This window comes from Mya arenaria, chromosome 15 (genome assembly GCF_026914265.1).
Source record: "Mya arenaria isolate MELC-2E11 chromosome 15, ASM2691426v1".
NCBI lineage: Eukaryota > Metazoa > Mollusca > Bivalvia > Myida > Myidae > Mya > Mya arenaria.
This window is the reverse complement of record NC_069136.1, coordinates 47,222,106-47,247,270: the sequence shown is the minus strand read 5'-3', so window position 1 is coordinate 47,247,270 and position 25,165 is coordinate 47,222,106. Positions and strand designations below refer to the sequence as shown.

At 34.7% G+C, this 25,165-nt stretch overlaps 1 protein-coding gene across 5 annotated transcripts in view; it reads right to left on the bottom strand.

Annotated features, from left to right (window-relative positions):
- Positions 1-2,973: 2,973 nt before the first annotated feature.
- Positions 2,974-25,165, bottom strand: part of LOC128219700 (uncharacterized) — a 40,356-nt gene continuing 18,164 nt past the window's right edge. For all 5 annotated transcript variants that reach the window (XM_052927626.1, XM_052927621.1, XM_052927622.1 and 2 more), the window contains exons 10-34: positions 24,909-24,995; positions 24,698-24,792; positions 23,149-23,256; positions 22,469-22,529; positions 19,976-20,086; positions 19,401-19,471; positions 19,043-19,114; positions 18,520-18,689; positions 18,182-18,295; positions 17,764-17,900; positions 17,235-17,365; positions 16,294-16,429; positions 15,811-15,879; positions 15,062-15,165; positions 13,916-13,997; positions 13,305-13,472; positions 12,337-12,429; positions 10,396-10,490; positions 9,158-9,265; positions 6,167-6,227; positions 5,672-5,776; positions 5,069-5,133; positions 4,453-4,524; positions 3,960-4,129; positions 2,974-3,791 (exon numbers count right to left, since the gene is read on the bottom strand). In XM_052927626.1, coding sequence (XP_052783586.1) covers positions 3,571-3,791; positions 3,960-4,129; positions 4,453-4,524; positions 5,069-5,133; positions 5,672-5,776; positions 6,167-6,227; positions 9,158-9,265; positions 10,396-10,490; positions 12,337-12,429; positions 13,305-13,472; positions 13,916-13,997; positions 15,062-15,165; positions 15,811-15,879; positions 16,294-16,429; positions 17,235-17,365; positions 17,764-17,900; positions 18,182-18,295; positions 18,520-18,689; positions 19,043-19,114; positions 19,401-19,471; positions 19,976-20,086; positions 22,469-22,529; positions 23,149-23,256; positions 24,698-24,792; positions 24,909-24,995 — 2,706 coding nt within the window. In that variant the 3' untranslated portion in view covers positions 2,974-3,570. The remainder of the gene's footprint in view (positions 3,792-3,959; positions 4,130-4,452; positions 4,525-5,068; positions 5,134-5,671; positions 5,777-6,166; positions 6,228-9,157; positions 9,266-10,395; positions 10,491-12,336; positions 12,430-13,304; positions 13,473-13,915; positions 13,998-15,061; positions 15,166-15,810; positions 15,880-16,293; positions 16,430-17,234; positions 17,366-17,763; positions 17,901-18,181; positions 18,296-18,519; positions 18,690-19,042; positions 19,115-19,400; positions 19,472-19,975; positions 20,087-22,468; positions 22,530-23,148; positions 23,257-24,697; positions 24,793-24,908; positions 24,996-25,165) is intronic.

The following is a 25,165-nucleotide window of genomic DNA, read 5'->3' as shown; positions in this document are numbered from 1 at the left end:
AGTAGTTATGAATATCAATTATTGTCAAATGGTCATCGAATGTACTCATTGACATTGGGTATATATAGTGTTTATGCATCAGTTTATCATTTAATGCAGGTGTTTATTTCTAACAAAGCATCTGTCTTAATTGTTATATGAACATAATTTTAGACATAGCTCGGAAATGGTGTGGTACTTGTCCCCTCGGAAGCCTTATTCCTGGCATGGCTAAGTATACGAGATGTGTGGCTCCTTATTTGTGATCGCTTTTGGGAATATGACGAGTAAATAGGGTAAACTTCGTGGTGATCCTGGCATTAGCATGCCCGCATGACCTTTATTTGTTTTTGTTTTTTATCAAAATATCAGCGCGTTTTCCAGTCAGACCATGTTAGCCTAGTATAAAACATAAAGGTAGTCTTGCCTATTTCTCTTCCGTCACGCCGAATGCTATGTTTGGCACGGACTCTGTAGCCATATTTATCATTTTTTCTACCTAATGTACCTGAAATATGAAATGTCTATCAGCCATAAAATACTGTGACGAATTTTGCAATTCGCACACTAATTTAAAACCGAATGCAATGCAATCAATATCGATTTGCTTTCCTCCTCATCGGTGGATCTAGTTTTAATTTTACATTGCAGTCCTATCATTGAATTTCCGCATATCCGTTTGGTAACTGTATTAAATAAATGACCTTTGGGAATTCAAACCGCTTTGCATTTTCATCCCATAATAACCGCTTCGCATTTTTATCACATATCAACCGCTTGATTGTTTCCTTCTCCTGGTATGTACTATTCTTGAAACTGACCAGATTTTCAACCAGATCAAAAGTCCTCCTTCGGAACAATTATCCTTTCTCGAATAGCTACGATAACAAAGTAACACCCGACGGTACGCGCGATCAGTATAGAAAACGCACACTTTTTGCAAACATTTTCATTATTATAACAATTTGATGCGTAGCTCCTAGGGTAGATATTGATACTTTGGAGCTTTGTATGACACACAAGTTGAGTTGCTCAATCGCTCCCATCTTACCGCTGCTACGTCCAGCAAATATGTTATGCAGAGGATATTCTGTGCGTCGTCTACGTTGACCAAAGATTCATGTAACATATAGAGACTAATAGGTTAATGTCATGAAGCGGGACAATTTATCTTGTAATGCGTGGGAAGTTATATTTACATTTGATAAATCCCGCATCCCAGACAGATAAACGTTTCCCATCCACGACACTAACCTATTAGTATATTTATCCTTTCAGATATTTGTTTTATATCAAAATAGATCGGCAAATTTGACAAACCTAATGTAAGATGGATCGTCGTAGAATAATTTACGTAACTCGCATGTTTTAAAATCATTATACTTGGTACAGTTCAGCAGAATATAGTCCATTTACATTTACACGTATTTTGAATTTGATTGTCGGCATTTTTGGATTACCTGCCCGGGGTAATAAATGAAGTAACGGAACTTTAAACAAAAATATATTCAGTAAAATAAGCGTGGTTAAGAATCGCGTATTACGTATACACATATATACATGAGGTGAATTAACGCATTTAAGCATTGTTCTTCTCTGTGTATGTTGACATTTTTTTTATAATTCATCATCAAAATATCGACATTGACCTTTTAAATCAAAATAAAAGATTAACTCTTTTGGATTAAGGTGCCTCTATTTTAGTGAAGATATAATCTTTTAAAGGAATTATGCACTGTTAATATATTATATGCCTTTTTAAAGGAGTCAGCATAATTGGTTACGTGATTAACTGACATGATGTTAATATCACGTGACCAATTAAACTTATAAGGCATAGATTATATAGTATAATATACATATAATGTGTATAAAAACTCATTTAGGATAATTTCATTTCACAGAACGAAACGAAAATCTACTTTCAAAGCGGCATTTCTGTGACAAATATAAGTTTGTCGCTGCGTTTTTTGTCTTGAGGGAACACTTCTGGTATATACATAATTTGCATAGTCTAGCAATTATTTTTCTTTTTTCGTGACTTTGTTATATTAATAAAACCCTAAGGAGTTTAGTTGGTGTTTCTATTTCTGAAAAAAATATACTTTTCAACATTGAATGGTGTGCGTGTTAAACTGAAATACACTTCCTTTAGAAAATTGTAATGTGTTTGTGTTTTTTTGGAAAAATGTTGAATATCAGATTACTTTTATAATATCCGACAACACGCGTACTTTTGTTATCGTTGACGCTGCAAAGATGATCAATGCAAGATAAATCGGCTATTGTTCCGGTTTATAATGGGAATTTAAACTATGTCCACTGTAATTTTAATAGTTCTAACGTTAATACTTAATTGTTTCGAGCAAAACACTTACTTTTGTTATCTGACATCACTCATGTCTTTCTTTAGCGCCCCAATGGTGCGTCTTCAGGAATGTACGGCATTAATATATGAGATGTATTCTTCCCCTTAGTTCACCGTTCTGGCCAATTTTAAAGTGATACTCAATGCAATTACACATAATATAACACACGTCAATTTTAAGTGATAAACCTTTAACTACTTACTATATAATGCCTTATGGAAAATATTAATTACTGATCACAAGATTGTAACCGTCACTGTATTTAATAGCAGAAAGCACAAAGCATATTAAATGATTGGTGAATGCTAAAAGATTAACTGTGTTGTACTATGGTCTCATAAGGTAGAAATACCATGTTTTAAGGTCATTTCTTTCAAATTAAACCCGGTATCCTTCAAAAGAACCATTGCTTTCCATAATTTTTCATCCGTTTTGGAATATTGAAACAATATTACTAATTTAGTAAATCTAATTTGGCAGTAAGATTGCATCTTCAAGGGGTGTCAACACGCAGAGAAATGGCATAATTTAGGTAGATCGTATGGAATAACGCGTCCGATTCGATATTTTGTTACATTGAAAATGACAGTGTGAAAATAAAACAAAAGTAAAAAAGGAACGCATGTAAAAATATCAAATGTATTAGCAATATATACATGTTCAACACGCACGGTTTACAGTACACAGAATAAGAAAATGAATTGTAATTTAGTTTTTTGAAATGCATTTCTATAAGGCACTGATTATATGCAAGTTTAATACGCTTGGTTTATAACACACAAAATAAGAAAAATGGCTAGTTATATGTTTGTTGAAAGGAAATTTGCATAAGGCACTAATTCGCGTCATATTTCTAAGTAACATCAATTTGTCGAGGAAATAAGCTCCTGAAACTTTCCATGCACATGTAATGTTCCTTTTGATGCCACTGACAGGTTTATTAATTTCAAATTTATGACACCCTGTGTTAGATTGGCGCCCGCTTCGATTTCTGTTCAAATTAACGTCAAATGAGAGAGCGAAAATAAAAAAGAAAGGAATGAAAAAGGAATTAGTGTTAAAAAATATGTTTATAATTATAAATATTAGTTTGATATACTTTGTTTATCAAACAATAAGAAAAATGGCACGTAGTAAATTTGTGGAAAGAACATTTGCATACGGTGGTAATTCTTTGGCGTCATATATAACTACTAAGTAGCATCATTGCATCGAGATATAACTACAGATTTAGCATTAGGATGAACAGTGCAACGACCCATGTATGTGGAATGTTCCTGGAGACACCACTAACTGGATTCTTGCACTCAGGCATTGCAATTCCATTGGCATCTTGCTTTTGGTCGGCTATCCATTTGTCAATCACGTGTTCAAGAATGTCCAATGGTAAAGCCCCGTATCTCAATACCGTGTAGTGGAATTCGGCAAGGTCGAACTTGTCCCCTATTAATTATACCATTTTTTTTTTAAATAAAGCCCATTAATTATAAAAGACACGTGTATTGTATTCAAGAAACAAACATAAACAGTCAGTTTTATGAAAAACATACAATAACTATCAAATACAATGAAGGTCGATTGAGCCTACAAGAGCCGTTTTGAGCAACTTACCGAGAGCTGTTGTAGCTCGTTGACGTAGCTCTTTTATCTTCAGTTCACCTATCTTGTATCCAACGGCCTGGCCTGGCCAGTTACAGTAGCGATCTATCTCTGCTTCTGTGGAACTCTGAGTTTCTGCCGTGTAGTTGAGCATGTAGTTTATTGCTTTATCCCTTGTCCACCTACAGTCATAAAAACTTCTTATGAACTCAACTTATAAGAGAAGTTTGGGTAGTATCTTTTTGAAGGAGCATGGCCAAGATAAGGTAAGGTTTAGGAGTCAAGTAAAAACAATGGAATACGTTGTTTTCGGATCCTTAGCTTAACATGTATATTATAATAGAGAAAGAAAATACAATATGTTATTTGCAAGTTTGTATTGCCTTTCCATTCATTATCTTATTTCCTTATTTCTTTTACTACAAAAACTGCACACTACAAATATGTTTAATTTATCAGCAAAAATGTACTGTGTATCAAAGTACCAGAAAAATAAAAACCCTACCCGTAATGGTGAATGCCCGTGTCAATCACAAGGCGAACTGCCCGAAGCATTTCGTCGCTGTAACGGCCCAACCTAGTAAGATTGATAAGATTTATTAATATGCACGTATAAATCATGCTTTTTCCCCGACCATGTATTGTTGGAGGGCATTACAGGTTACCGATTTATTTAGCATTTTCTGGGCGATCCACACTTTAGATAAGCATTTAGAATATAAAAAAGATGTAGATGATATTTGTTGATCTCAGTGTAAGATTGTATTTTATTTCACGAGTGTCATAGAAACACATAGTTTGGCCAATGGCAAAGCCAAGAGTGAATATATAGTTACTTACTATGTTCACGAATTATACAGAAATTAAGTAAATTTCTGTGAAAAAACTCCATATGACATCGAAAAGCATGAAAAAAATCCTAATACGCATTTTGAATTAAACGCATTTTCAAAATCGTGAGACACTTGCTAAGGTTTCGAATCTGATGTATTAAAAATACATAATTTTTTGCTATCAATGTTAACATGTTGTTATGTTAAATGGACTTGTAGACAACACAATAAGCGCGATTTACAGATCTGATTTATAATCCACTTTTAAATTATACATCGTACACTTACATTTCGTAGTCGTTTTGGTATATTCCCATTTCTTCACCCAAATATTCAGCGTAAAGCGCCCAGCCCTGTAAGAAATAAAGCAGACTTAAAGATGATTGTTGTAGACCGGATAAAGTGCTATCTACCTCGGCGAGTTGTAGACCGGATATAGAGCTTCCTATCATGGCAAATGAGTTCTAGGGCAGATATAGTGCTACCTACATCGGCGACGGAGTTGTAGACCGAATATAATGCTTTACACCTCGGCGACGTAGTTATAGTTCGGATATAGAGCTACCTATTTTGGCAAATGAGTTGTAGAGCGGATACAGAGCTATCTACCTCGGCGACTGCGTTGACGGCCAGATATAGTAATTTCTACACCGGTAAAAGAGATGTAGAGCGGATATAGTGGTACGTACATTGGCGAGCAAGTTGTAGACCGGACATAGTGTTTTCCACCTCGGCGACTGAGTTGTAGAGCGGAGATAGAGCTTCCTACCTTGGCAAATGAGTTGTAAAGCAGATTCAATGCTACCTTCCTCTCGGCAAACAAGTAGTTTAGTGGATGTAGCGGTGTCTACCTCGGCGAACAAGATGTAGAGCGGATATAGTGGTACGTACCTCGGCAAATGAGTTGTAAAAGGGAAAGAAGTATGGAGCACTGTAGCTGATCCATTCAAAATTCTGCATGTATTTAGGAATATCGGCGAGAATTCCGTAACTTTCCTACAATGTAATAATACCTATTTTAGTTTATCACATATTGTACAATAAAATAAATAAGACCGAACGCATACCGGGAAAATCAGTGTTAATATTAGTCTGTACAGACATTGTTAATTTAAACACGATATGATTAAGTCAGACACTTAAGATGGTATCATGGAACACAAGCATGCTTTTATTGGCATGTTTTTCTGCATTTCCAAATACGTGTACAAGATGGACATATGTCGCAATATTAAGAATGTTTGTTCCTTACCTTGTGCCTCTTAATGTATTTACTCTTTACTTTTCGAATACTAGCTAGTCCCTGTAGATTTTATTGTATTATTAAATTTACGAAGACCATAGTTAAAAATGCTCCTGTAGGTTGCATTATAGTAATACACATACAGCTAGATGGTGTCCTGGAAGAGCCTCGTGAAGACTCAGGGAAACCATCTTGAACGTTGGACTAAAACAAAACAAAGATACAGTTCACTTTATGCGATTGTGCGAATTTTACTCAGTGGGAACGAGATCTACAAAAGTCCAAAGTTTATATTCCTCAGAGCTGGTGTACCTCGGTAAACCTTTTATCTCATCGTAGATTTGAAATGTATCTCTAACCCAAACATCCTTTTAAATATATTCGATAGACCGAGTGTAGACTAGTGTTTAGGTACGTATATTAGTTTTGCTGCCCTCTTATCACTTTCATGGGTCGGCAAAACTATATATGCGTCTGAATACCAGTCTGTAATTGTACAATATCGCTTAGTATCACTGAAAGCAAGGTTTATACTGTAAAGTATGCGTGGACCCTTTCACATTTACATGAATAACGCTATACTGTAAAAACAAAAATAACTTTTCTTCTCAATTCACTATTTTGATTTTGAAAATAAAGGACAAGTGTTCAGGTATACATTTCGAAGAGATATTAATTTGCATAGGCCGGCAAAACTATAAATCACGCCTCCAACATAAATGACGCAACGCCATTGGTCCAGGAATGGTCACGCGGTGACCCCATATTTTTCCATATTGGGTCACCAAATTTATATCGTACCAAAATGGCGTCTATTTTGTATTCCGATGAATAAATGAAACATTTAAAAATGTAAACAGGTGTTCGCCGTGATATATCCGTAACGGGGTTTGTGATCCCCCTTTATGATTTCCGTTGCCGCGTATATCCCATATCGAGTCACCTATTTACCCCGAACATATAATGTGCAGCTCAACATATGTCTAGACAGTTGTTTGGTAAATGACTTATAATTAACTGTAACCATTGGTCTAATCATTGCGACACGCAGGTGCATAGAAAATGATATTATATGACATATAAATAAAATGTTTTTCATTGTCCAGTGTGATCGGCTACGCATTGTATATGATACTTCTTGAGTTTGTGTTTTAACCATACTTATACTCATGATCTTCACATCACAACTCATTGATAACAAAATTCAACAATTAAAATTACGTTTGATTTCAGTTGAAATCAATAGCTAATATGATAACTGTAAATTCGTAAGAATGAAAAAATGTTAATTTTTAGTCGTTATTTTCATATGATAAGAAATCAGCAATAAAACCCTTTCAAGAGATACCAAAATCGTACACGGGGTCGCCATGTATCAAAAACGAAAACTATCCTTGATAACTGAGTTCACTGGCTTTCTTAACAACAATAATAACATACAGAAGCAGCTAAATTCCTACGTTTCCCTGTAATAATTTCAACGCATTATATTAACACTTCAACTTCCATTCCTTTTATGAACGTCCTCTCGGTACTTGCAAATATATTCAGAAAAAACGCATCAAACAATGACAATTCAGATATGATATGAGCCGCATCGCGCAGTTATGGACCTTCAGACATAATCATTACAAATAAAATAATCATAAATAAAAAATGCCCCCCGCAATAAATATTCTATGTATATTAATTTCTTCCAAATTCCATTCTTATTAAGGATTTTCATTGGCGCATCATTTTCTCAACTATTTATGACCATTAGTTTTCTCATGTTTCCATAGGAACCACGGATTTTGTCCAAACTTAGTTTGATGGTATTCATTGTCTGTGTTTAAAACGGCCCAATGGATTAAAAATACCAAAATATGAATCACCATTGTTTTCTTTAATAATGTTATGGAAAACATTAAATGCTATTGAATTCAAATAACCAATAGAAACATACAAGCAAATTTATGTCCGAAGGCCCAAAATCGTGCGATGGGGTTCATATCATAGAATATTGACCAGTAAGTTATTGAATAAGATCCAATACTCCCTGGCAGCAAGTCACATTGACCGAGGCGAAGTTTATAAAATCAAATGTTGATATTTCCTTATTTGTAAACACGCGGTTATTAGGGTTTGGCAATTAGTTCAAAGAAACAGCATTTTTTTCTTAAACGACATGTTTCGTGTCTTCTTCTAATAACATGTAAAACCCTGCTATGATTTAATACTCAAGATCACGCGGCGTTATCCAATCATCCTATTTGTAACAATTTTTCTAACTTATGTTTTTACTTCCAATTATAATAATTCCATCGGCCTTAATAAAGGACAAGTTCGCATTGCATGCACTTTAGCCAAACAACAAGGTCTGAGTAAAGTCCATTATCCGGACTTCAGCGAACTTATGGAAAGATTGTTAAATATGTACGATAATGTTAGGCCATTACATTCGATGCATTTTAATTCAGATGGAGTTGTAAACCCGCAATGTTTTTGCGACTTGTTGGAATAACCAGCGCTTTAACTATCTGTTAATATACTTAATATCATCATAAATAGGATAAACAGAATTGTTATGAATTGATTGTCATCACTGGAAAATTGTCTCACACATGAAACAAAGATCATACCAAGTTTAAAAAAGGGCTTACACGGCGCTCTTTGTTTGTTGTCATACGTCTAACAGTCGAGACATATATAACGTGTATGTATGGAAGCGCATAATATCATATATAATGATCGAACATAACTGTAATCTTGTCAACTTGTGTATACCGACTTGCTGATTTATGACCTGACATGTCGTCGAGATTATATCGGCTTAATCACTTTTCAGTTGGACATGTCGACTTATGTTTTGTCGACAAATTGAGATGAGTTATGTCCTGACATAGTGTTGAGATTATATCGGCTTAATCACTTTTCAATTGGACATGTCGAGTTGTGTTATGTCGACATATTTGTGTAAAGTCCTCAAATTGTGCTGAACTAGTTAACTTGCATCGTCAGTATATTCGATTTTTGATTCCATAATTGCGCGTAAATATTGTCGATGTGTTTCTAAATAATTCATATTATTGTATTGGGCGCAATTATTGTCGAACTACATATTTAAACAACTGTTGCGAAGGTAGAATGTATACTTGTTTTCGAGACTAAAAAGGTTGATCATGAAGTATCCAGGACGGGATCCATCCGGTGTCCCCACCCAGTACTCCCCGTTGGTTCCGTCCGTACTGCTTCCCCGCACTCTAAAGAGAAAAGAAACATACGGTTGAATAATTTTATGCATACACATTACAAAGGTGATTTTGAAGGTGGTAGTGATGTGACATTGCTTCAAATAATAAAAATGTCTCGTATGTTTAACACATTTCAAATTTAAATTCTAATGTTTCACAAGATCATCAACTTTGTTGTCAGGAAATCTAAGACTATTACGAAAACTGTGCTGATATAAAAGGCGGCCAAAACGTACACGCGTTAAATACTATTCAATATTACTGAAACCACCATTTTGTGTAACGCCTTATATTGGAAGCAAACAAACAAACAAAAAAACTTATTGTTGAGTATGTATCATTCTTAGCTCATAGTTTTCAAGTTACATCCCATTTAGCTTAAACCCCAAAACTGACGAGTGTTGGCGTTGCCTCCGCGGCGCTATTGTTAAGTAGTTTAATTTATGCAACACCATTAACAGAATCTGAATTAAGGGCTAAAAACGAATTATTATTTTTAGGAAATCACAAAATGACATGTTAGTTAAAGAAAGTGCGTGGCCAATTTGCACACATATGTGCGTCTTTATTTTTAAATGAAATGGAGAATTAAGCAGTTTTGTTAAGTGTAGATAATAATCGTAACATCGTCAGAGCTACAGATAAGAGTCGTAATGGGTGTAAATACACTTTAAAAATCGCCCATTACGACATAAGATCAAATAGCTGTTCTTACCGGTACGATTAAAAATAATGATTAGGGCGTTACGTTCTTCAGAGTATTTTTTACCGTTCTAACTAGCCGTTTTGTCTAAATGTTAAACCGGTTTGTTAAAATCGATCCACTATCCTAAATGACTTACAGAAGGCTATAAGGCAAGAGAGTAGTAAAGATGTTTAAATTAATGAGGACTTGTAATTTGCTGTGCAAGTTCTAATATAATTATGTACTATAAAATTTCATTAAATAAAATAAGTCATTCAATTCTGTAATTTAATGTACCAGTACACTTCGCCATTATACATTAATGAATGGCCCAAGGGGGTCCCATACACTATACTAGATTGCATAAAGGTGTAAAATTCACTTTAAGCAAAAAAAGTTATCTATAGCTCTGCATCGTATTTGTAAGTAAATAAAACAGAAGCTAAACACTTACTCAAGAGGAAGAGAAGGAGCATGTTTGAAATATTTCGGTATCAGAGGTTCGATCCTACCGTGTATCAGCTCGTTAAATCTTGCCAATATCTCAGCCTGTAAATAAAACATAGTATCACATCTTGTCAGGTAATTTGTTTTTTGTTTAAAGGGCTGCGAATGAAAGTATCTTTGACACATGTTATTTTATAAGTCCAATGATACGACTATTCAAGTAAGAGTCAATCACAAAAAAATGTTGCTTACATTATGTTGATAATAAACATTTCTTCTGAAGTGGTATTTTCTTTTTGTATTGATTCATTTACATCTTTTTATAAACCAAGTGAAGTTAATCAGCAACAAATTTTATCTTTAAAAGTATTTGTCAAAAAGTTTAAATTGTTGCACTGTGTACAAATTCCGCCATCCGCTTTAAGCAATACAGCTCGAACAAAAGTTTAGTATGGTCAAACCATTATAAATATAAAGAGGTAGGGAGGGTGGGGTGGGGTAACCTTTTGAATAAATGGGTATCAACCTATTGCCATCAACTGTTTTCCGATTAATATTCATTAATTCCTTGAATAATTTTCAAACATACGTGGTTGTCAAGGAAGGCTTATATGAATAACATATCACACAGTTTTTGTTCTAAACATGCTGAAGTGTTCAAGTTCTGCTAAAACGCTTCATGCTAATTGAGACAGTTGGGAACTATGGGCAACAGCGTAATGGTTCCTGAAATGTGCAAAATGTCAACATAGTGTCACCATTATTCAATCTTACAAGTTTTTCCATTAACTTTATCTGAATTATTCTTTTTGAAAACAAGGGAGGCAATTGGGTAACAATGGCTCACAGAGTTATTGTGCATGTATTGAACACCCGTTCGCAGTTTGATGTTTGAAGTCTCCTTCACTATTTTCATAAGTTTTTAAGTGGTAATAAAACAATGTTGTTTATTGTTAATTTGGAATATTGATGTTTACAAAGGGCCATATATCTTTTAGTTACAGTATTCTGTTAGAGGTATTTCATTTGCCAAATCAGATGAAATTATAACTGTGATGAAATGTAGGAACTTTGAAGTTAATATAATTGATGGTTTAAAACTTATGAAGATGGAAAACATGAATGGTCATACATATAAAATGATCGAAATAGGGCACTAGCAATATTTTACTAAATAGTATTGTTAGGTGCATTATTTTCAGCATAATCTATGACAAGAATTGAGCGAAAAAAATATGTCGCCAATTTGGAGCGCAACTCTTCAATTAAACTCTGATAAATTATCAATGGTACTGATGTGGTTGGAGTGGTACATTATAAAAGCATACATTATTTGCACATTTCTTTAAATGACAAATATGATTTATGTGATATAAACTTCAACAATAAGGAATGTAATTAGTGTGACACACATTTTCTATTTAACTGTAGGTTTACCAAGACATTGTTTTTTTTAAACAAGGCAATGCTGTGCTAAAACATACTCACAGTTTAACTTGTAAAGAAGTTCATACGAATAACGTGTGTAAACACAATTCCGGGGCACTAAAGCGTTCAATAAATTTATAATTCAATTTAAGACTTCAATGCTAGCAGTTAATTTTTTATCATATATAAAGACACTAATGCAATTCTGTTAAAATTCATTATAACTGTACAAATAAAATTCCAGCCTTGGTTTCGTATAAAAAACAAAATAACCAAGAACATTGCGGGTCGAACGCAGTTTACGGACTGAAGAGTCTGGGTTGTAAGTTATGTTGTGAGTTTTCAAGTTTAAATAGTTTTAATTCCATACAAGGCAAACTTAAGTGACAGTGACTTGACTTAATTTCAACTGTCTTCGGGTGTTTATTGCATTACGCAGGATAAAGCTAATTTTGCCAAAGGAATTTAAATCTAAGGTACACTGTTTGTTTTTTTCTTTTAGGATATTTTAATAGCTTACTTTCGATTGCAGGATAAACTTTGGATCGTTTGTAAGATTTGCATACATGTCCTGTATACTGGTGCTTTCCGGAAAACCAACGTTAGCCATTTTCTGAAACAAAGAATTAAATTTTGTAAAAGACTATTTTTCAATTTTATGTACATGCAATACTATCGCAAACTTATTTTCTATCTATCTTTCCTTTAAATGCGTATGTATATGGAAACCGAAATGACCATTCGTATTTCAAGCTGAAAATGAAATAATAAAAATGCTCCATTACTTAATAGTTTGGTTTCGAGTTAAGCAAAGCATGGAACGTCCGTAAGAGCATGTACGTTACTTGAAAATGCTGTTTTTATTGAAATATTCCCTTTTTTATAAAAATGTTTTGGTTTTTTTTTTGCATTCTTTTCGTGATTTACTTTTTTAAATTAATTCTTCATATAAGTATGCAGTTATGTAGTAAATTATGATATTCATCGTGTACAAAAACAATAATTCCAAGAACAAAAATACATCACTAGCATAACGTACTTCTACTAGTATTAATTTTGTGTGTATACTTTTTATATTGTTACTTTCCTGTAATTGTTAACACCTTTTTGGAAAGAAAATATATTGAAATTTCTTTAGCGTATACATTTAGGTAATACTTAATGTCACTTCATCCACGTAGTACTAAATATATTTTATAATGGAAATGGACTATGTTTCAACTGTGTTAACGAGCAATTGTTCTTGGAATTTCGAAATACCAAACGCTATTTAACATAGAAGTTTTGAAAACAGAACAGCTATCATTATTGTGTTATTATTATAAACAGATCGTTGGTCTTATTGCAAACGCGAAAAGTACAAAAAAAAAGAAAACAGTATATCTAGTCTAGCATGATAGAAAACCCGTTATCATTGTAAACTTCAAGTATTGGTGAATGATCTGGACTAGATGCATACCATTGCCTATAAAATAGAAGCCAATTAACCTGTCTTATGAGTTTTTCAATTCTCGCCACCTCTTCCAATCCTTTGTTATGGACCTCTTCAGCGGTCATATTGACTGACGAATGAAAATACAAACACGCCTGGTAGTTTTCCTTGCCGTTTGGAAGACTCCCTATTCCCAGGCCGGGGCGTGTCGCTGGCATATAGTCCTTGACGTGTGGAAAATGTCAAGATATTTAAATAATTACAACCAATACACATCTCGGTATATCCTGGAACTAAACTGCATTGTAAAGAGCTTTTTTATTATGATTATCTTCAGTCTATTCTTGCAAATATTCCTCTTGTAGTATTCAAATTAAATTCAAAACAACTGATTAATTTGATCAATAAAAGTCGGTCTCTTAAATACAAGAGGTCTTAAGATCTAAACTTTCAAAGACAAGTTTTTTGTTGTTGTTGTTGTTGTTTTTGGAACAAGGAAACTCAAGACAATACGATATATCATTGCATAACTAATAAATTGCGAGTCTGTCCTCTATTGTTCATTTTAACATTATATGACCAAATATCTGAATGTTGTATGTTTTCATAAATACGATAACAGGAAATAACACACATTATTTCCATTAAATTTAACGTGTATACTTACATTAATCAAAAATTGTTTCACTTCAAGCAATTTGCTGTTTAAAGATTCAATAGCATCAAGAAGCCGTTTTTCAATAGCGTCTCTGTAATTAAAAAGAAACACATTCTTAAAAAAAAAACACATTCTGATAATTGCATGCATCTTAATACAGCATATATTTAATTGTTACGTTTTTTCTTCTTCTCATTCTTGATATTAGTCATCACGATTACCGAATGCTATAATAACGTTCTGCTGCTAATAAAATCTAAATGAAAATAACACTGGTCAACGTTCCGATTTTAGAATGCTACAAAGACATACAACGCTTCATTAATTTAAAGAAAATCGGATTTGAATGACGTACTATTTGAGTCCTATTTCGCTTTACGGCTTGTTATTTCGTATAAAATAGAGGTACACCTCTGGTTGCATACCATAAATTAGCTGCATAACTCTTAAATGTAAACCACCTCTATTTCATAACAGTATATATACTAAACCTCTTTATTTGAAGGTGCACCTGTATTTCTATCAAGTTTACTTGTAGATTACCCTTCTACAATAGACAGAATAGTGCACCATCATGTAAAGAGGTTCACCCCTATAAGGTTGCATCTATGTTAAAACAATATATATATATAGTTACAGCACCTCTCTATTTGAAGTTTAACAACTATGTTTATATAACCTCTATCTCATAAATACAGCTGCATTTCTAAATTTAGAAATGTACCTCTAGATTGCACTATAAAGAATGGAGGTGAACCTCTATATATTTGAAGAGGCGCAATTATCTCTGGAGAGGCACTTATATGTTAATATATAAGCAACTCTATATTCAAAGATTCACCTGCATCTTCAGAGAGGCAACTCCATTGTAAGAGGTGCCCCTCTATAGCATAGTACCATAAATTCGTGGTACAATTCAAATATGTAGGCGTAACTTCATTTCGTAATTATAACTGCATTATTATAATTAAAGATGCACCTAGTTATTTAAACAAAAAAGGTGTCTCAAAAAATAAGACGTGTACCTCCTTTTTGACAAAACTGTAGGCTTTAGGCGAACTGATCTAAACGGTACGTGATTATACTGATGTTGCATGAAAAACGTTCTGATGTTGAACACACAATATTCCGTAACAAATGACAAACGCTACTTACGCCCTGTTACCAAATATTCTTTCTGCTGAGTCAAGAAATGGCTGGTACAGAGCGGATTCATTTGGTGAAACAACCATCTCATCGATGTTTTTAGGAACGCGAGACTAAAATAAAAGAAACATACATTAAATATTTAAAGAAGCACAATGTAAGTTTTTGTTTTATTTTAATGAATTAGTTTGTTTACTCGTTTATCTTCCATGATCTAAACAAAAAGCATATAATCTGTTTACAGATAAAAAATATTCGCATTTACATTGATTTTTAATTCATAGCTAGATGGCCACAATTTTCCTGGTTAAAAAAATAGCCAAAATATCGTTTATATTTTTGTCATCTGTACACAAATCATATGCTTTATTTTGTGTTCTGCATCAGCCTATATCGTGCGCCATTATAGCTAAACGAATTGAACAACATAATCGAAACAAACAAAATATACATTGTTGATTCGATAGTCCGGGACATATTGCCATAACACACATCTATGTGGTTGAGGTACTTTAAAGTTTGGAATCAATGGATGCAGTTAAACTCCGAGATATATCCCCGTCTTGCACTTTACTTAGGTCCTTAACATATCGAAACGTATCGAGGGAGTGCCTTAAAGAAAACTGGTTTTGGATACTAACTGCTTCACCGTTGTAAGCATAAATATATCTTTTACATCTGAATCTTTACTTTAAACTGAATTTTATTTTGTATGTTAATCCTTTTAGTTGTTCATCCTTGTTTTAATGAGTACATACCACAGACGCGTTATGGTTTGTAGTGCCATTTGCAATTGCCCTCTTGCTCAGCTCGATCATCTCGTCTAGCTGGAAAACAATGGACATGCCCCAAAGGTGAATGTTTTGCAATTTAACAAGGAACGTGTTCGTTTTGGGCTAATTTATCAGCTGATATTCCTGTAGTTTCAATTAAATTTCTTAGTTTTATTCTGTTGTTTCAATCAGCTGTTTCGTGAAAGGTGCAGAAATAACAAACCATCAACGCTTATGAAACATGTTCAACTTTTTAGTTTTACTTTAATCTAAAGTCTACTGATTTCTTACCATCAATGGTATTGTAACTCTATGGATAAACCTCTAAGCCAATATAATAAAAACAACTAAAATAATAACAAAATCAAAATAATATAATGAACAAATAAGTTCATGTCCACTCTTATATACACGCCAATCGCTATGCAACAACAAAATATTGCTTAAATATCTTTGTCGATTTTATACCTGCATAGGTGCAAGTTCCAGTCTTCTGACATAGTTTGTGAAGTCTCCTTCCGTATCAAAAACATTACCATCGACAAACAAATCTAGTCCAGCAAACCAAAGCTCTTGAAAATTGATCGGGTTGAGGGGTTGATAGCTTGAAAGAAAATACATAAGCAGGTTTAAAATATAGAAACACGACAGACGATATTAGGGCTGTAGCCCCAGGAGGTAAAGGGAAGATAATTTCAGCATGTAATGCAACCGAAACGACGACAATGTTGTAATAATTGCATATTTCGATAAAGTGGCGATACGTTTAATGAGAAAATGTGGATATTTTGTTTTTAAATAATTTGTACAAAGTAAATACATTAAGCTATAAGCCCTTAGGATATGAGTCTAGTTGCACCTTTATTTCCTTGTCAAAAGCATCAATTTTGCAGATTTGTTTGAAAGCTTACTTTCCTATGCTCGTAACAAAATGGATTGGAGATTTAAAGGGTTTTCTAAAATGTGGTTGGGTTTTCTCTTATACGTCTGATAAAATACCCTTAATATATAACTAAACAAACCACAACATGCTGAAAATACAATAAAAAGCTGAGAACTCTGAATGCAAACACTAGCATTTTAATGCATACTAAAGTGGTTTATATGAAAGAAATAAGTATCCGAAGATTAACATACGTAAAATGTATTTCATTTCCCAGAAGAGCTCAGTTGCATTAAATACTAAATTTCCTCGTACACCAATGTTTGAGACTTAATGTAAAGCCTCTAGAGTTACATACTGGATGTATATTGTTCTCCGTCGATTAATGACTCACCGCAAATTCAAATACGAATTAAATTTTCATCAGACTTGTAAAACATCGTTGCAAATGATTTTTTTGAAAATGTAGCAGAATAATCTAGTTCATTTTATCTTTTTTAACATCAGAGAAGAGTGCGAGACCTACTCTTTCCATTTGTAGCCTGCTACGAAAGTCTCAAGAATATTTGTCAAGACATCAAAGGAAATTTTCTTTTCTCCAGTGAATCTGTTTCCATCTATCCACGATAACCTTTTCAAAAAGTCATCCGCTGTCTTCTGTAATATAACAATGAAAAGGTGTATCTAATTAATAGTTGCATCGTCTAGGTTTCACCAAATTGGTACTCATAAGAGCTAACACCTCGAGGGGTGAAAGCGAAAAGGTTCTATCTGCTTCTTTATTTAAAGTCACTTAGAACCTTTTCGCATTCACCCATCGACCTGTTTTCGAAGCCTTTCTTAGATGTTGTTCATTTCAGCACGCTAATGCACTGATCAAATTTATTAAACATTGCATTGCCTAGGTTTCCTAATACCTAATAATTTTTTTATTGGATTTATTTCAAACGACACCAGTTACTATTCAATGTCCATTTAAAGCATTTCAAAAAGCTCATGTTGATGGTAATTGCAAATCTTTTAACAATGAATTGAAACGGATAAACTATATTTACCTTGTTTTCATCGAACTTAGCATATGCATACGAGTCGAGAATGTCGTTGTACTTGTACACGCCGAGTGAGGAGGAGAATTCACGTGACTGAGACATTCTCCAGTCCCAGAACTCGCTCGAGATCTTCTCAAATGAATCTTCAAAAGAACGCAAGATAAAGATTTGAAACATATTGAGTTCAGTTATGTTTCTTGTACTTTGGGACAGTGCTATTCTTGGAAATATAATACCGCTGAAGTAGGAGCGGTTGCTAAGGGACCTTGAACGTGTTTTACTGTCCATTGCTGTTTTATCAGATCAAATCGAGACTGCTGTTCACAATTATAACAAGAATATCTTGTGTGTTTTGTAGTGTATCTTTCATATATGTCCACTTATTATTTGGCGTTTGGAAGATAAAAGTGTTTTCACATTTTACCCGATTCTTTTTCTTTTCGAATCCATTGTTCCACCAGTCGCTCTATGACAGACAGGGGCGCAATCCCGTAGTCCAAGAAAATAGAGTGAAAATCTCGAATATCAAACAATGAACCTACAAAAAAGAGAAGCAGTATATATTTATACACCATGTTATATTATGAGAATATATGCCTGTCGCTAGTTTCGCTGAATAGTTTTTTTCCGGATATGGGTTGATGTAAAAATCGAAATGAATCATTCTCGTTTAAATTCATCGAAATTATCGATACGTCAAATCGTATCCCTTGTAACAAATGACTACTGTAATCAGTGTTGTGATTTTCCCAATCTACCCACCAAGTTCATCCATCGCTCGTTGCCTTAGTTGCCTTATTTTGATTTCACCAATCTTGTACGCCGTGGCTTGTCCAGGCCAGGTGATATAACGGTCAATCTCTGTCTCTGTTGACGACCGGGATAAGGACGTGTAGTTCAGTACATATTCAATGGCATCGTCTCTTGTCCAACTAAAATAAGAATTAAGCAAAGCTTAATATCAATAATCATCATATTAATTTATTTTGTATCACATCAATTGTTTTGAATAAACACATTAACTGAATCCTACAATTAAATGTGCGTGTAATATCTGTTTTCAGCTGACCCAATCGACATTCTGCAGTTTTGAATTTAAAGTATGGCATTTTGATTTAATATAAAATTATTTGGGTTCATATTATTATCAATATTTTGCCGTTCGCTTAATTTGTTTGCTTTTTTCTGATCTTGTATTGTATATCATACAATATACATGCATGAAATTTTCGTAAACCATTTCAAACAAATAAGCAGCTTAGAACAGTTAGTTCTGCGAGCTCACTTAAAATAATGTAGTCCTGTGTCCACAACCAGGCGACAGGCACGGAATATTTCGAAGCTGTAGCGTCCCATCCTGCAATACAAATAAATTGTAATTGAAACATGAATTCAAAACAATAATTGCATTAGGAAGTATCAAGTCTTTGAGTAAAAACTTATTTATTAGTGGCTAAATCGTCGTAATGCTGATATGTCTCTTAAGAACACAAAACACAACTCTTCTGTCAGTTAAGCATCGTAAATAAAATATCACAATCTCCAATCTATTATGTCAATTTTATATTTGCATTCATTATGCTATGTTTTCACAATGATATATACTGAATATATTGAAATCTAATGTCATCACAACAACTTACAGTTCATATTCGTCATTATAGACATCGAGGTAGTCCTTTTCTCCCAGTGATTCCGAGTATAATCCCCAACCCTGCAATGTACCATACGAATTAAATAGAAATGAAATGGGAAAGGATAAACGCTTAAATTAATTCATGTTCTGAAAGCAGTTCTGAAACTTAAATTTAAATAAAAACAACAAGCAAATCAACAAAGAATTAAACGAAGTCCATAATGTTGTATTAACAGAATCAATATAAATAGCCTTAAAAGGTCAGCGAATGCTGTTGAATAAGCCGATGGTTGAAACCGGTTTTCTAGGGCTGATCTTCCAAAGGCATCACATAGCATCATATTGCTCACAAACCGTGCTAACAGATTATATGAATATATGTAGGTTATACGCATTTCTTGAGCTAAATAAAACGTATGTGACGTGTTTCAAGAGCTTAATATGAATGACAATAATGATAAACTGTGATAAATTGAGGAATGTACACGTATCAGGAAACGTTAAGTGCAAGAAAGGCTTATCCCTAGTTTTCTGTTTCATTATTGTATGCATAAGACGAATAGGATACACTGTCTTGGTTACCTCACTATTTGCTGTGTAAAACGGGAAATGGTAAGGCACTGAGAAATATTTGCTGTAGTCGGTAAACCTCTGAAAATTAGCAACCCCTGTTGAAACCTGGGTGTAGATATCCTGGAAATAGAGAATGTTTTATAGTGTATAATTCATACAGTCACATCGAATGTCAAATTGAAGGTAATATGGAAAATGTAACTGTATTCATACAATGTGACGGTATTGAATGAATTTAGCAAAATGCAACTCTTTCCTCCTATTGCGCATGCAATTGCCGTAAAAACACGCAACTATGGCTCTCACACACGGACATACAACGTGGGGTGTTAGTGGTGGTATAGGTGTTTGCCTCTCACACAAGGGTATAAATAGTAGGGTGTAGGTGGTGGTATAAGTGTCCGCCTCTCACAAAAGGGCAAACATAGTAGGGGGCTAGAGATGGTATAAGTGTCCGCCTTTCACACAAGGGTATACACAGAAGGGTGTTAGTGACCGTATTAGTGTCCGCCTCTCACACAAGGGCATTCATAGCAGGATGTTAGTGATGGTATAAGTGTGTCCGCCTCTCACACAAGGGTAAGCATAGTTGGGGGTAGTGATGGTATAAGTGTCCGCCTCTCACACAAGGGTAAGCATAGTAGTGAGTAGTGATGGTATAAATGTCCGCCTCTCACACAAAGGGTATACATAGTAGAGTGTTAGTGGTGGTATAAGTGTCCGCCTCTCACACTAGGGTAAACATATAAGGGTGTTAATGATGGTATAAGTATCCGCCTCTCACACAAGGTCATACATAGTAGGGGGGTTAGTGGTGGTATAAGTGTCCGCCTCTCACACTAGGGTGTACAAAAGAGGGTGTTAATGATGGTAGAAGTGTCCGCCTCTCACACAAATGCATACATAGTAAGGGGGTTAGTGGTGGCATAAGTGTCCGCCTTTCACACACGGGTATACACAGTAGGGTGCTAGTGATGGTGTAAGTATCCGCCTCTCACATAAGGGCATACATATTAGGGTGTTAGTGATGGTGTAAGTATCCGCCTCTCACACAAGGGCATACATAGTAGGGTGTTAGTGGTGGTGTAAGTATCCGCCTCTCACGCAAGGGCATGCATAGTAAGGTGTTAGTAGTGGTATAAGTAGGGGCATACATAGTATGGTGTTAGTGGTCGCCTCTCACACAGGGCATACATAATAGGGTGTTAGGGATGGTATAAGTGTCCGCCTCTCACACAAGGGGATAAACAGTTGGGTGTTAGTGGTTGTATAATTGGCCGCCTTTCACACAAGGGCATACATAATAGGGTGTTAGGGATGGTATAAGTGTCCGCCTCTCACACAAGGGGATAAACAGTTGGGTGTTAGTGGTTGTATAATTGGCCGCCTCTCACACAAGGGCATACATAATAGGGTGTTAGGGATGGTATAAGTGTCCGCCTCTCACACAAGGGGATAAACAGTTGGTTGTTAGTGGTTGTATAATTGGCCGCCTTTCACACAAGGGCATACATTGAAGAATGCTACTGATGGTTTAAGTATCCGCCTCTCACAAAAGGGCATTCACGGTAGGGTGTAAGTGGTCGCCCTTCACACAAGAGCATACATAATAGGGCGTTAGTGGTGGTATAAGTATCTGCCTCTTACACAAGGGGATACAAAGTAGTGTGTCAGTGGTGGTATTAGTATCCACATCTTACATAAGGGCATACATGTTAGTGGTGGTATAAGTATCCGCCTCTCACAAAGAGGCATACATGTTAGTGGTGGTATAAGTATCCACCTCTCACACAAGGGTATTCACAGTAGGGTGCAAGTGATGGTATAATTATCCGCCTCTCACACAAGGGTATACATAGTAGGGTGTTGGTGGTGGTACAAGTGTCCGCCTCTCACACAAGGGCATTCATAGTAGGGTGTAAGTGGTGGTATAAGTAACCGCCTCTCACACGAGGGCATACATAGTAGGGTGTTAGTGATGGTATAAGTAACCGCCTCTCACACAAGGGCATACATAGTAGGGTATTAGTGGTGGTATAATTATCCGCAGCTCTAACAAGAGGTTGTGAGTTCGATCCCGTCATGGCTTCCTTCTCATGTCCTCTCAAAATATTCACCATTATTGATTTCGACACAGGGAACGGACAATAAGCTGTTAGCTTTTTCAAAATCGAGCTTAATAAATTAAAATATATAAACCATAAACTAAATAGAATGTCCACATGTGCAGGCGATTGTTGTTACTAATATAGAATACAATATGTAAGCTAGTCTTGTTCGGTTAAACAATGTCCGATTATATCCATAATCAAATATGCTTTTGAAAATGTTATGTATGCTACTACTAGTTTAAACACATTTTAAGCTCCAAAACCGGAAATGATATTAGATATTTCGTTTGGTAGCGAATTGTTTGACTAAATCTATAAATATGTTGGGAAATATTTGCTGACTAAGTGTTTATTAAATTGAGCTCCTACAAGATTAGAAATTAACACATACCTGCAAGTGGTGGCCAGGGTCTGCCTCGTGCAAGGCGAGGGCTACCATGCTGTACGTCGGGCTACGTAATATATATGAAAGGTTTAACATATACATGCTGTAATGTAAATTTGCCTTTTGTTATGTCTAACATATCAGTTCTCCTTTGAAATTCTATAAACATGCCTGACTTTGCAATATTAAAGCAAAAGGGGTAAAAACATTACAAGTTTTGCAGTAAAATAGTCAAAATAAATGTTGATGGATATATTTCAGAAAAAAGTAATTGTGAATGCAAAAACAAATTGGTTTGTAAATAATTTACGATATTGTTATTTATAAAAGTGACATTGTTCTGAAAATATGCACATTGCAAGAGGTATCCTTCTGTATCCTAGTTACACTAGCGTGTAAGGTCATTGGAGTTTACAAGATGTGAATATTTTACATGACTAAATATTTGCTCAGACTCGTTAAATGCAAATTTGTCTTTTCCGCTAATAAATTTTGCCTTGACAACAATCTGATACCTTCAATTTGAGACATCTATTTAACAATAATTTCATTAGATGGTGTTTGAAATGTTGAGTATTTAGTTCTTACCATTATTTGGCAAACAAAGTGCTCAAGTCAATAAGTACTTTTCAATTTTACAGACACTAGTTCTCTTATGAATGCATTAAACATATTTCGACGTTTACTTGTTTGCTGGTTTCATGACGTTGGCGTAAAAGACACCAGGACGGGTCCCGTCTGGTGAACCAGAAAAATACATCCCTCCTGGACCATCAAAGGGCATTTCCTTCACCCTGAAACAATACATCGTTCTGACTAACACATTTCTGTTCATGGGGTTGTGCAAAGATCATAACTTCTCATATTTCAAACAGGTGGTCGCATCGGTAAGTGAGGATTACTAATAAGGGATGGTAAGGTCTTACAATAATTGAATTTTTTTGAAAGATTTTTGCATAATACAATGACTAAGAAGGTCATGCTTGTATATTACACACCTTTTTATTGCATATGTAAGTGTTTAATTATGCCTTTTATCAGTATTTTGATGTCCCGCAATTCGCATACATTAATTTAACGTCAGCAATACTCGAGCTATATGAAACACAATAAATGAGGGAATATGTCACTTCTGCGATATACTTTTTGATGAATAAGGTGGCTGTACAAGGTTTATGCTGTAGGCTAGAATAAGACACCATGCTTCAAGTATATCGAGGATTTTTTTCAAATTTTCTGTGTTTTGATTTAACGTAGATCGATTCTTACTTAATTTGATGATTAACTAAAGTCCTTGAGGGAAGGAAGTGGCTGGTTGAGGAAAACGGGGATGATGTATTTGAGGTGAATTAAGGCTGATGAGTTACGAGTATGGAAGATTTAACGATGGTTTAATTTGCTTTCTCCAGTCTGTTAATGCATTACATTATTTACATTTACAGTTTTCAATATGATATACAACAGTCATGCAGCTTCGAATAGCCATTTAAGGCAGGCAACTCTGGCATTCCGGATACGGCAAATCTGCATTCATTTTATGTCTGCGTTTCGACCAACACATTTAAATCAATATGTTCGCGTTGTATATTCAACCATTTTCTACCGTTTCCCTTGCAAACATTTTAATTTAATATAAACATTTTCTTTTGAAATCGGGATACCTTATTGAATATTAACTTCTATTCGTAATGATTTGCAAATAATGTGAAGTTCAACAACTGTATATGTGAATGACATTTCTAATATAATTTTTATTTTCTATTTACCCGCTTACCTCGCGTCATAATTTACCTCATTGTTAGATGTTACCATGAGGTGGAACGCATATAAGTACGTCATTAAAATGACATTTATTATGAAAGCATGCGTCTTTTAAGTGATTTTAATCCGTAAAGCGCCTCCTGAAATCCGAATGTGCATAATGCACTCGAGTGGAACACGGCCTTCCAAATTAAAACATAATGCACTCGAGTGGAACACGGCCTTCCAAATTAAACGGAGTACAAATAACACTTCTTAATCAAAAATAATTGTACGAGACTAGTTTACTTGTACAAATTTCCCCATCATACTCCAGAGTCGATGACTCGTTTTTCATCTGAGGCATGTTGGCATCTCCTCCCTAAAATTTCACCGGCCCTCGTTTGTATTTAAGAAACGGACTCGGGAGTGATTCATATCAGCTAACAAATATTTTAACAAACGAGCTAAGTTTGTAAGCTAAAGATGACTTACTGGACAGGATTGTTTGGAATATTTTTGAACAACTTTGCCAGTTGAGGTTTAATACGAACGTGTATGATCTCTTCATATTTTTTTATGGTTTCCTCCTGAAAAATGAACAAAATAAGAAATAGTTTAGATTTTATGCCTTTTCGCAAATAAGTATTTACACAGCAAAACGAAAATGCCATATTTCTTTGCATTATTGTTTCGAACTGCTTACCTTTGATTGTATAATAAATGTACTGTTGTTGTTGAGCATGTGGAAAAATTCCTTCACAGTTCCCGTGAACTTCAGTTTAGCCATAACCTTAAATACAAAGAGGAGGGTATTGTTATTATTTTCATTGTTTGAGTTATGATTTATTTTAAGCAAGTTAACATGAATTATCGATAAGTTTAGCTCATGTCACAAAACCAGTAGTGGTTTTGTCAGAGCCTTGGCATCGTCTGCTGTTGAATTGTGTAAAAACATTTACA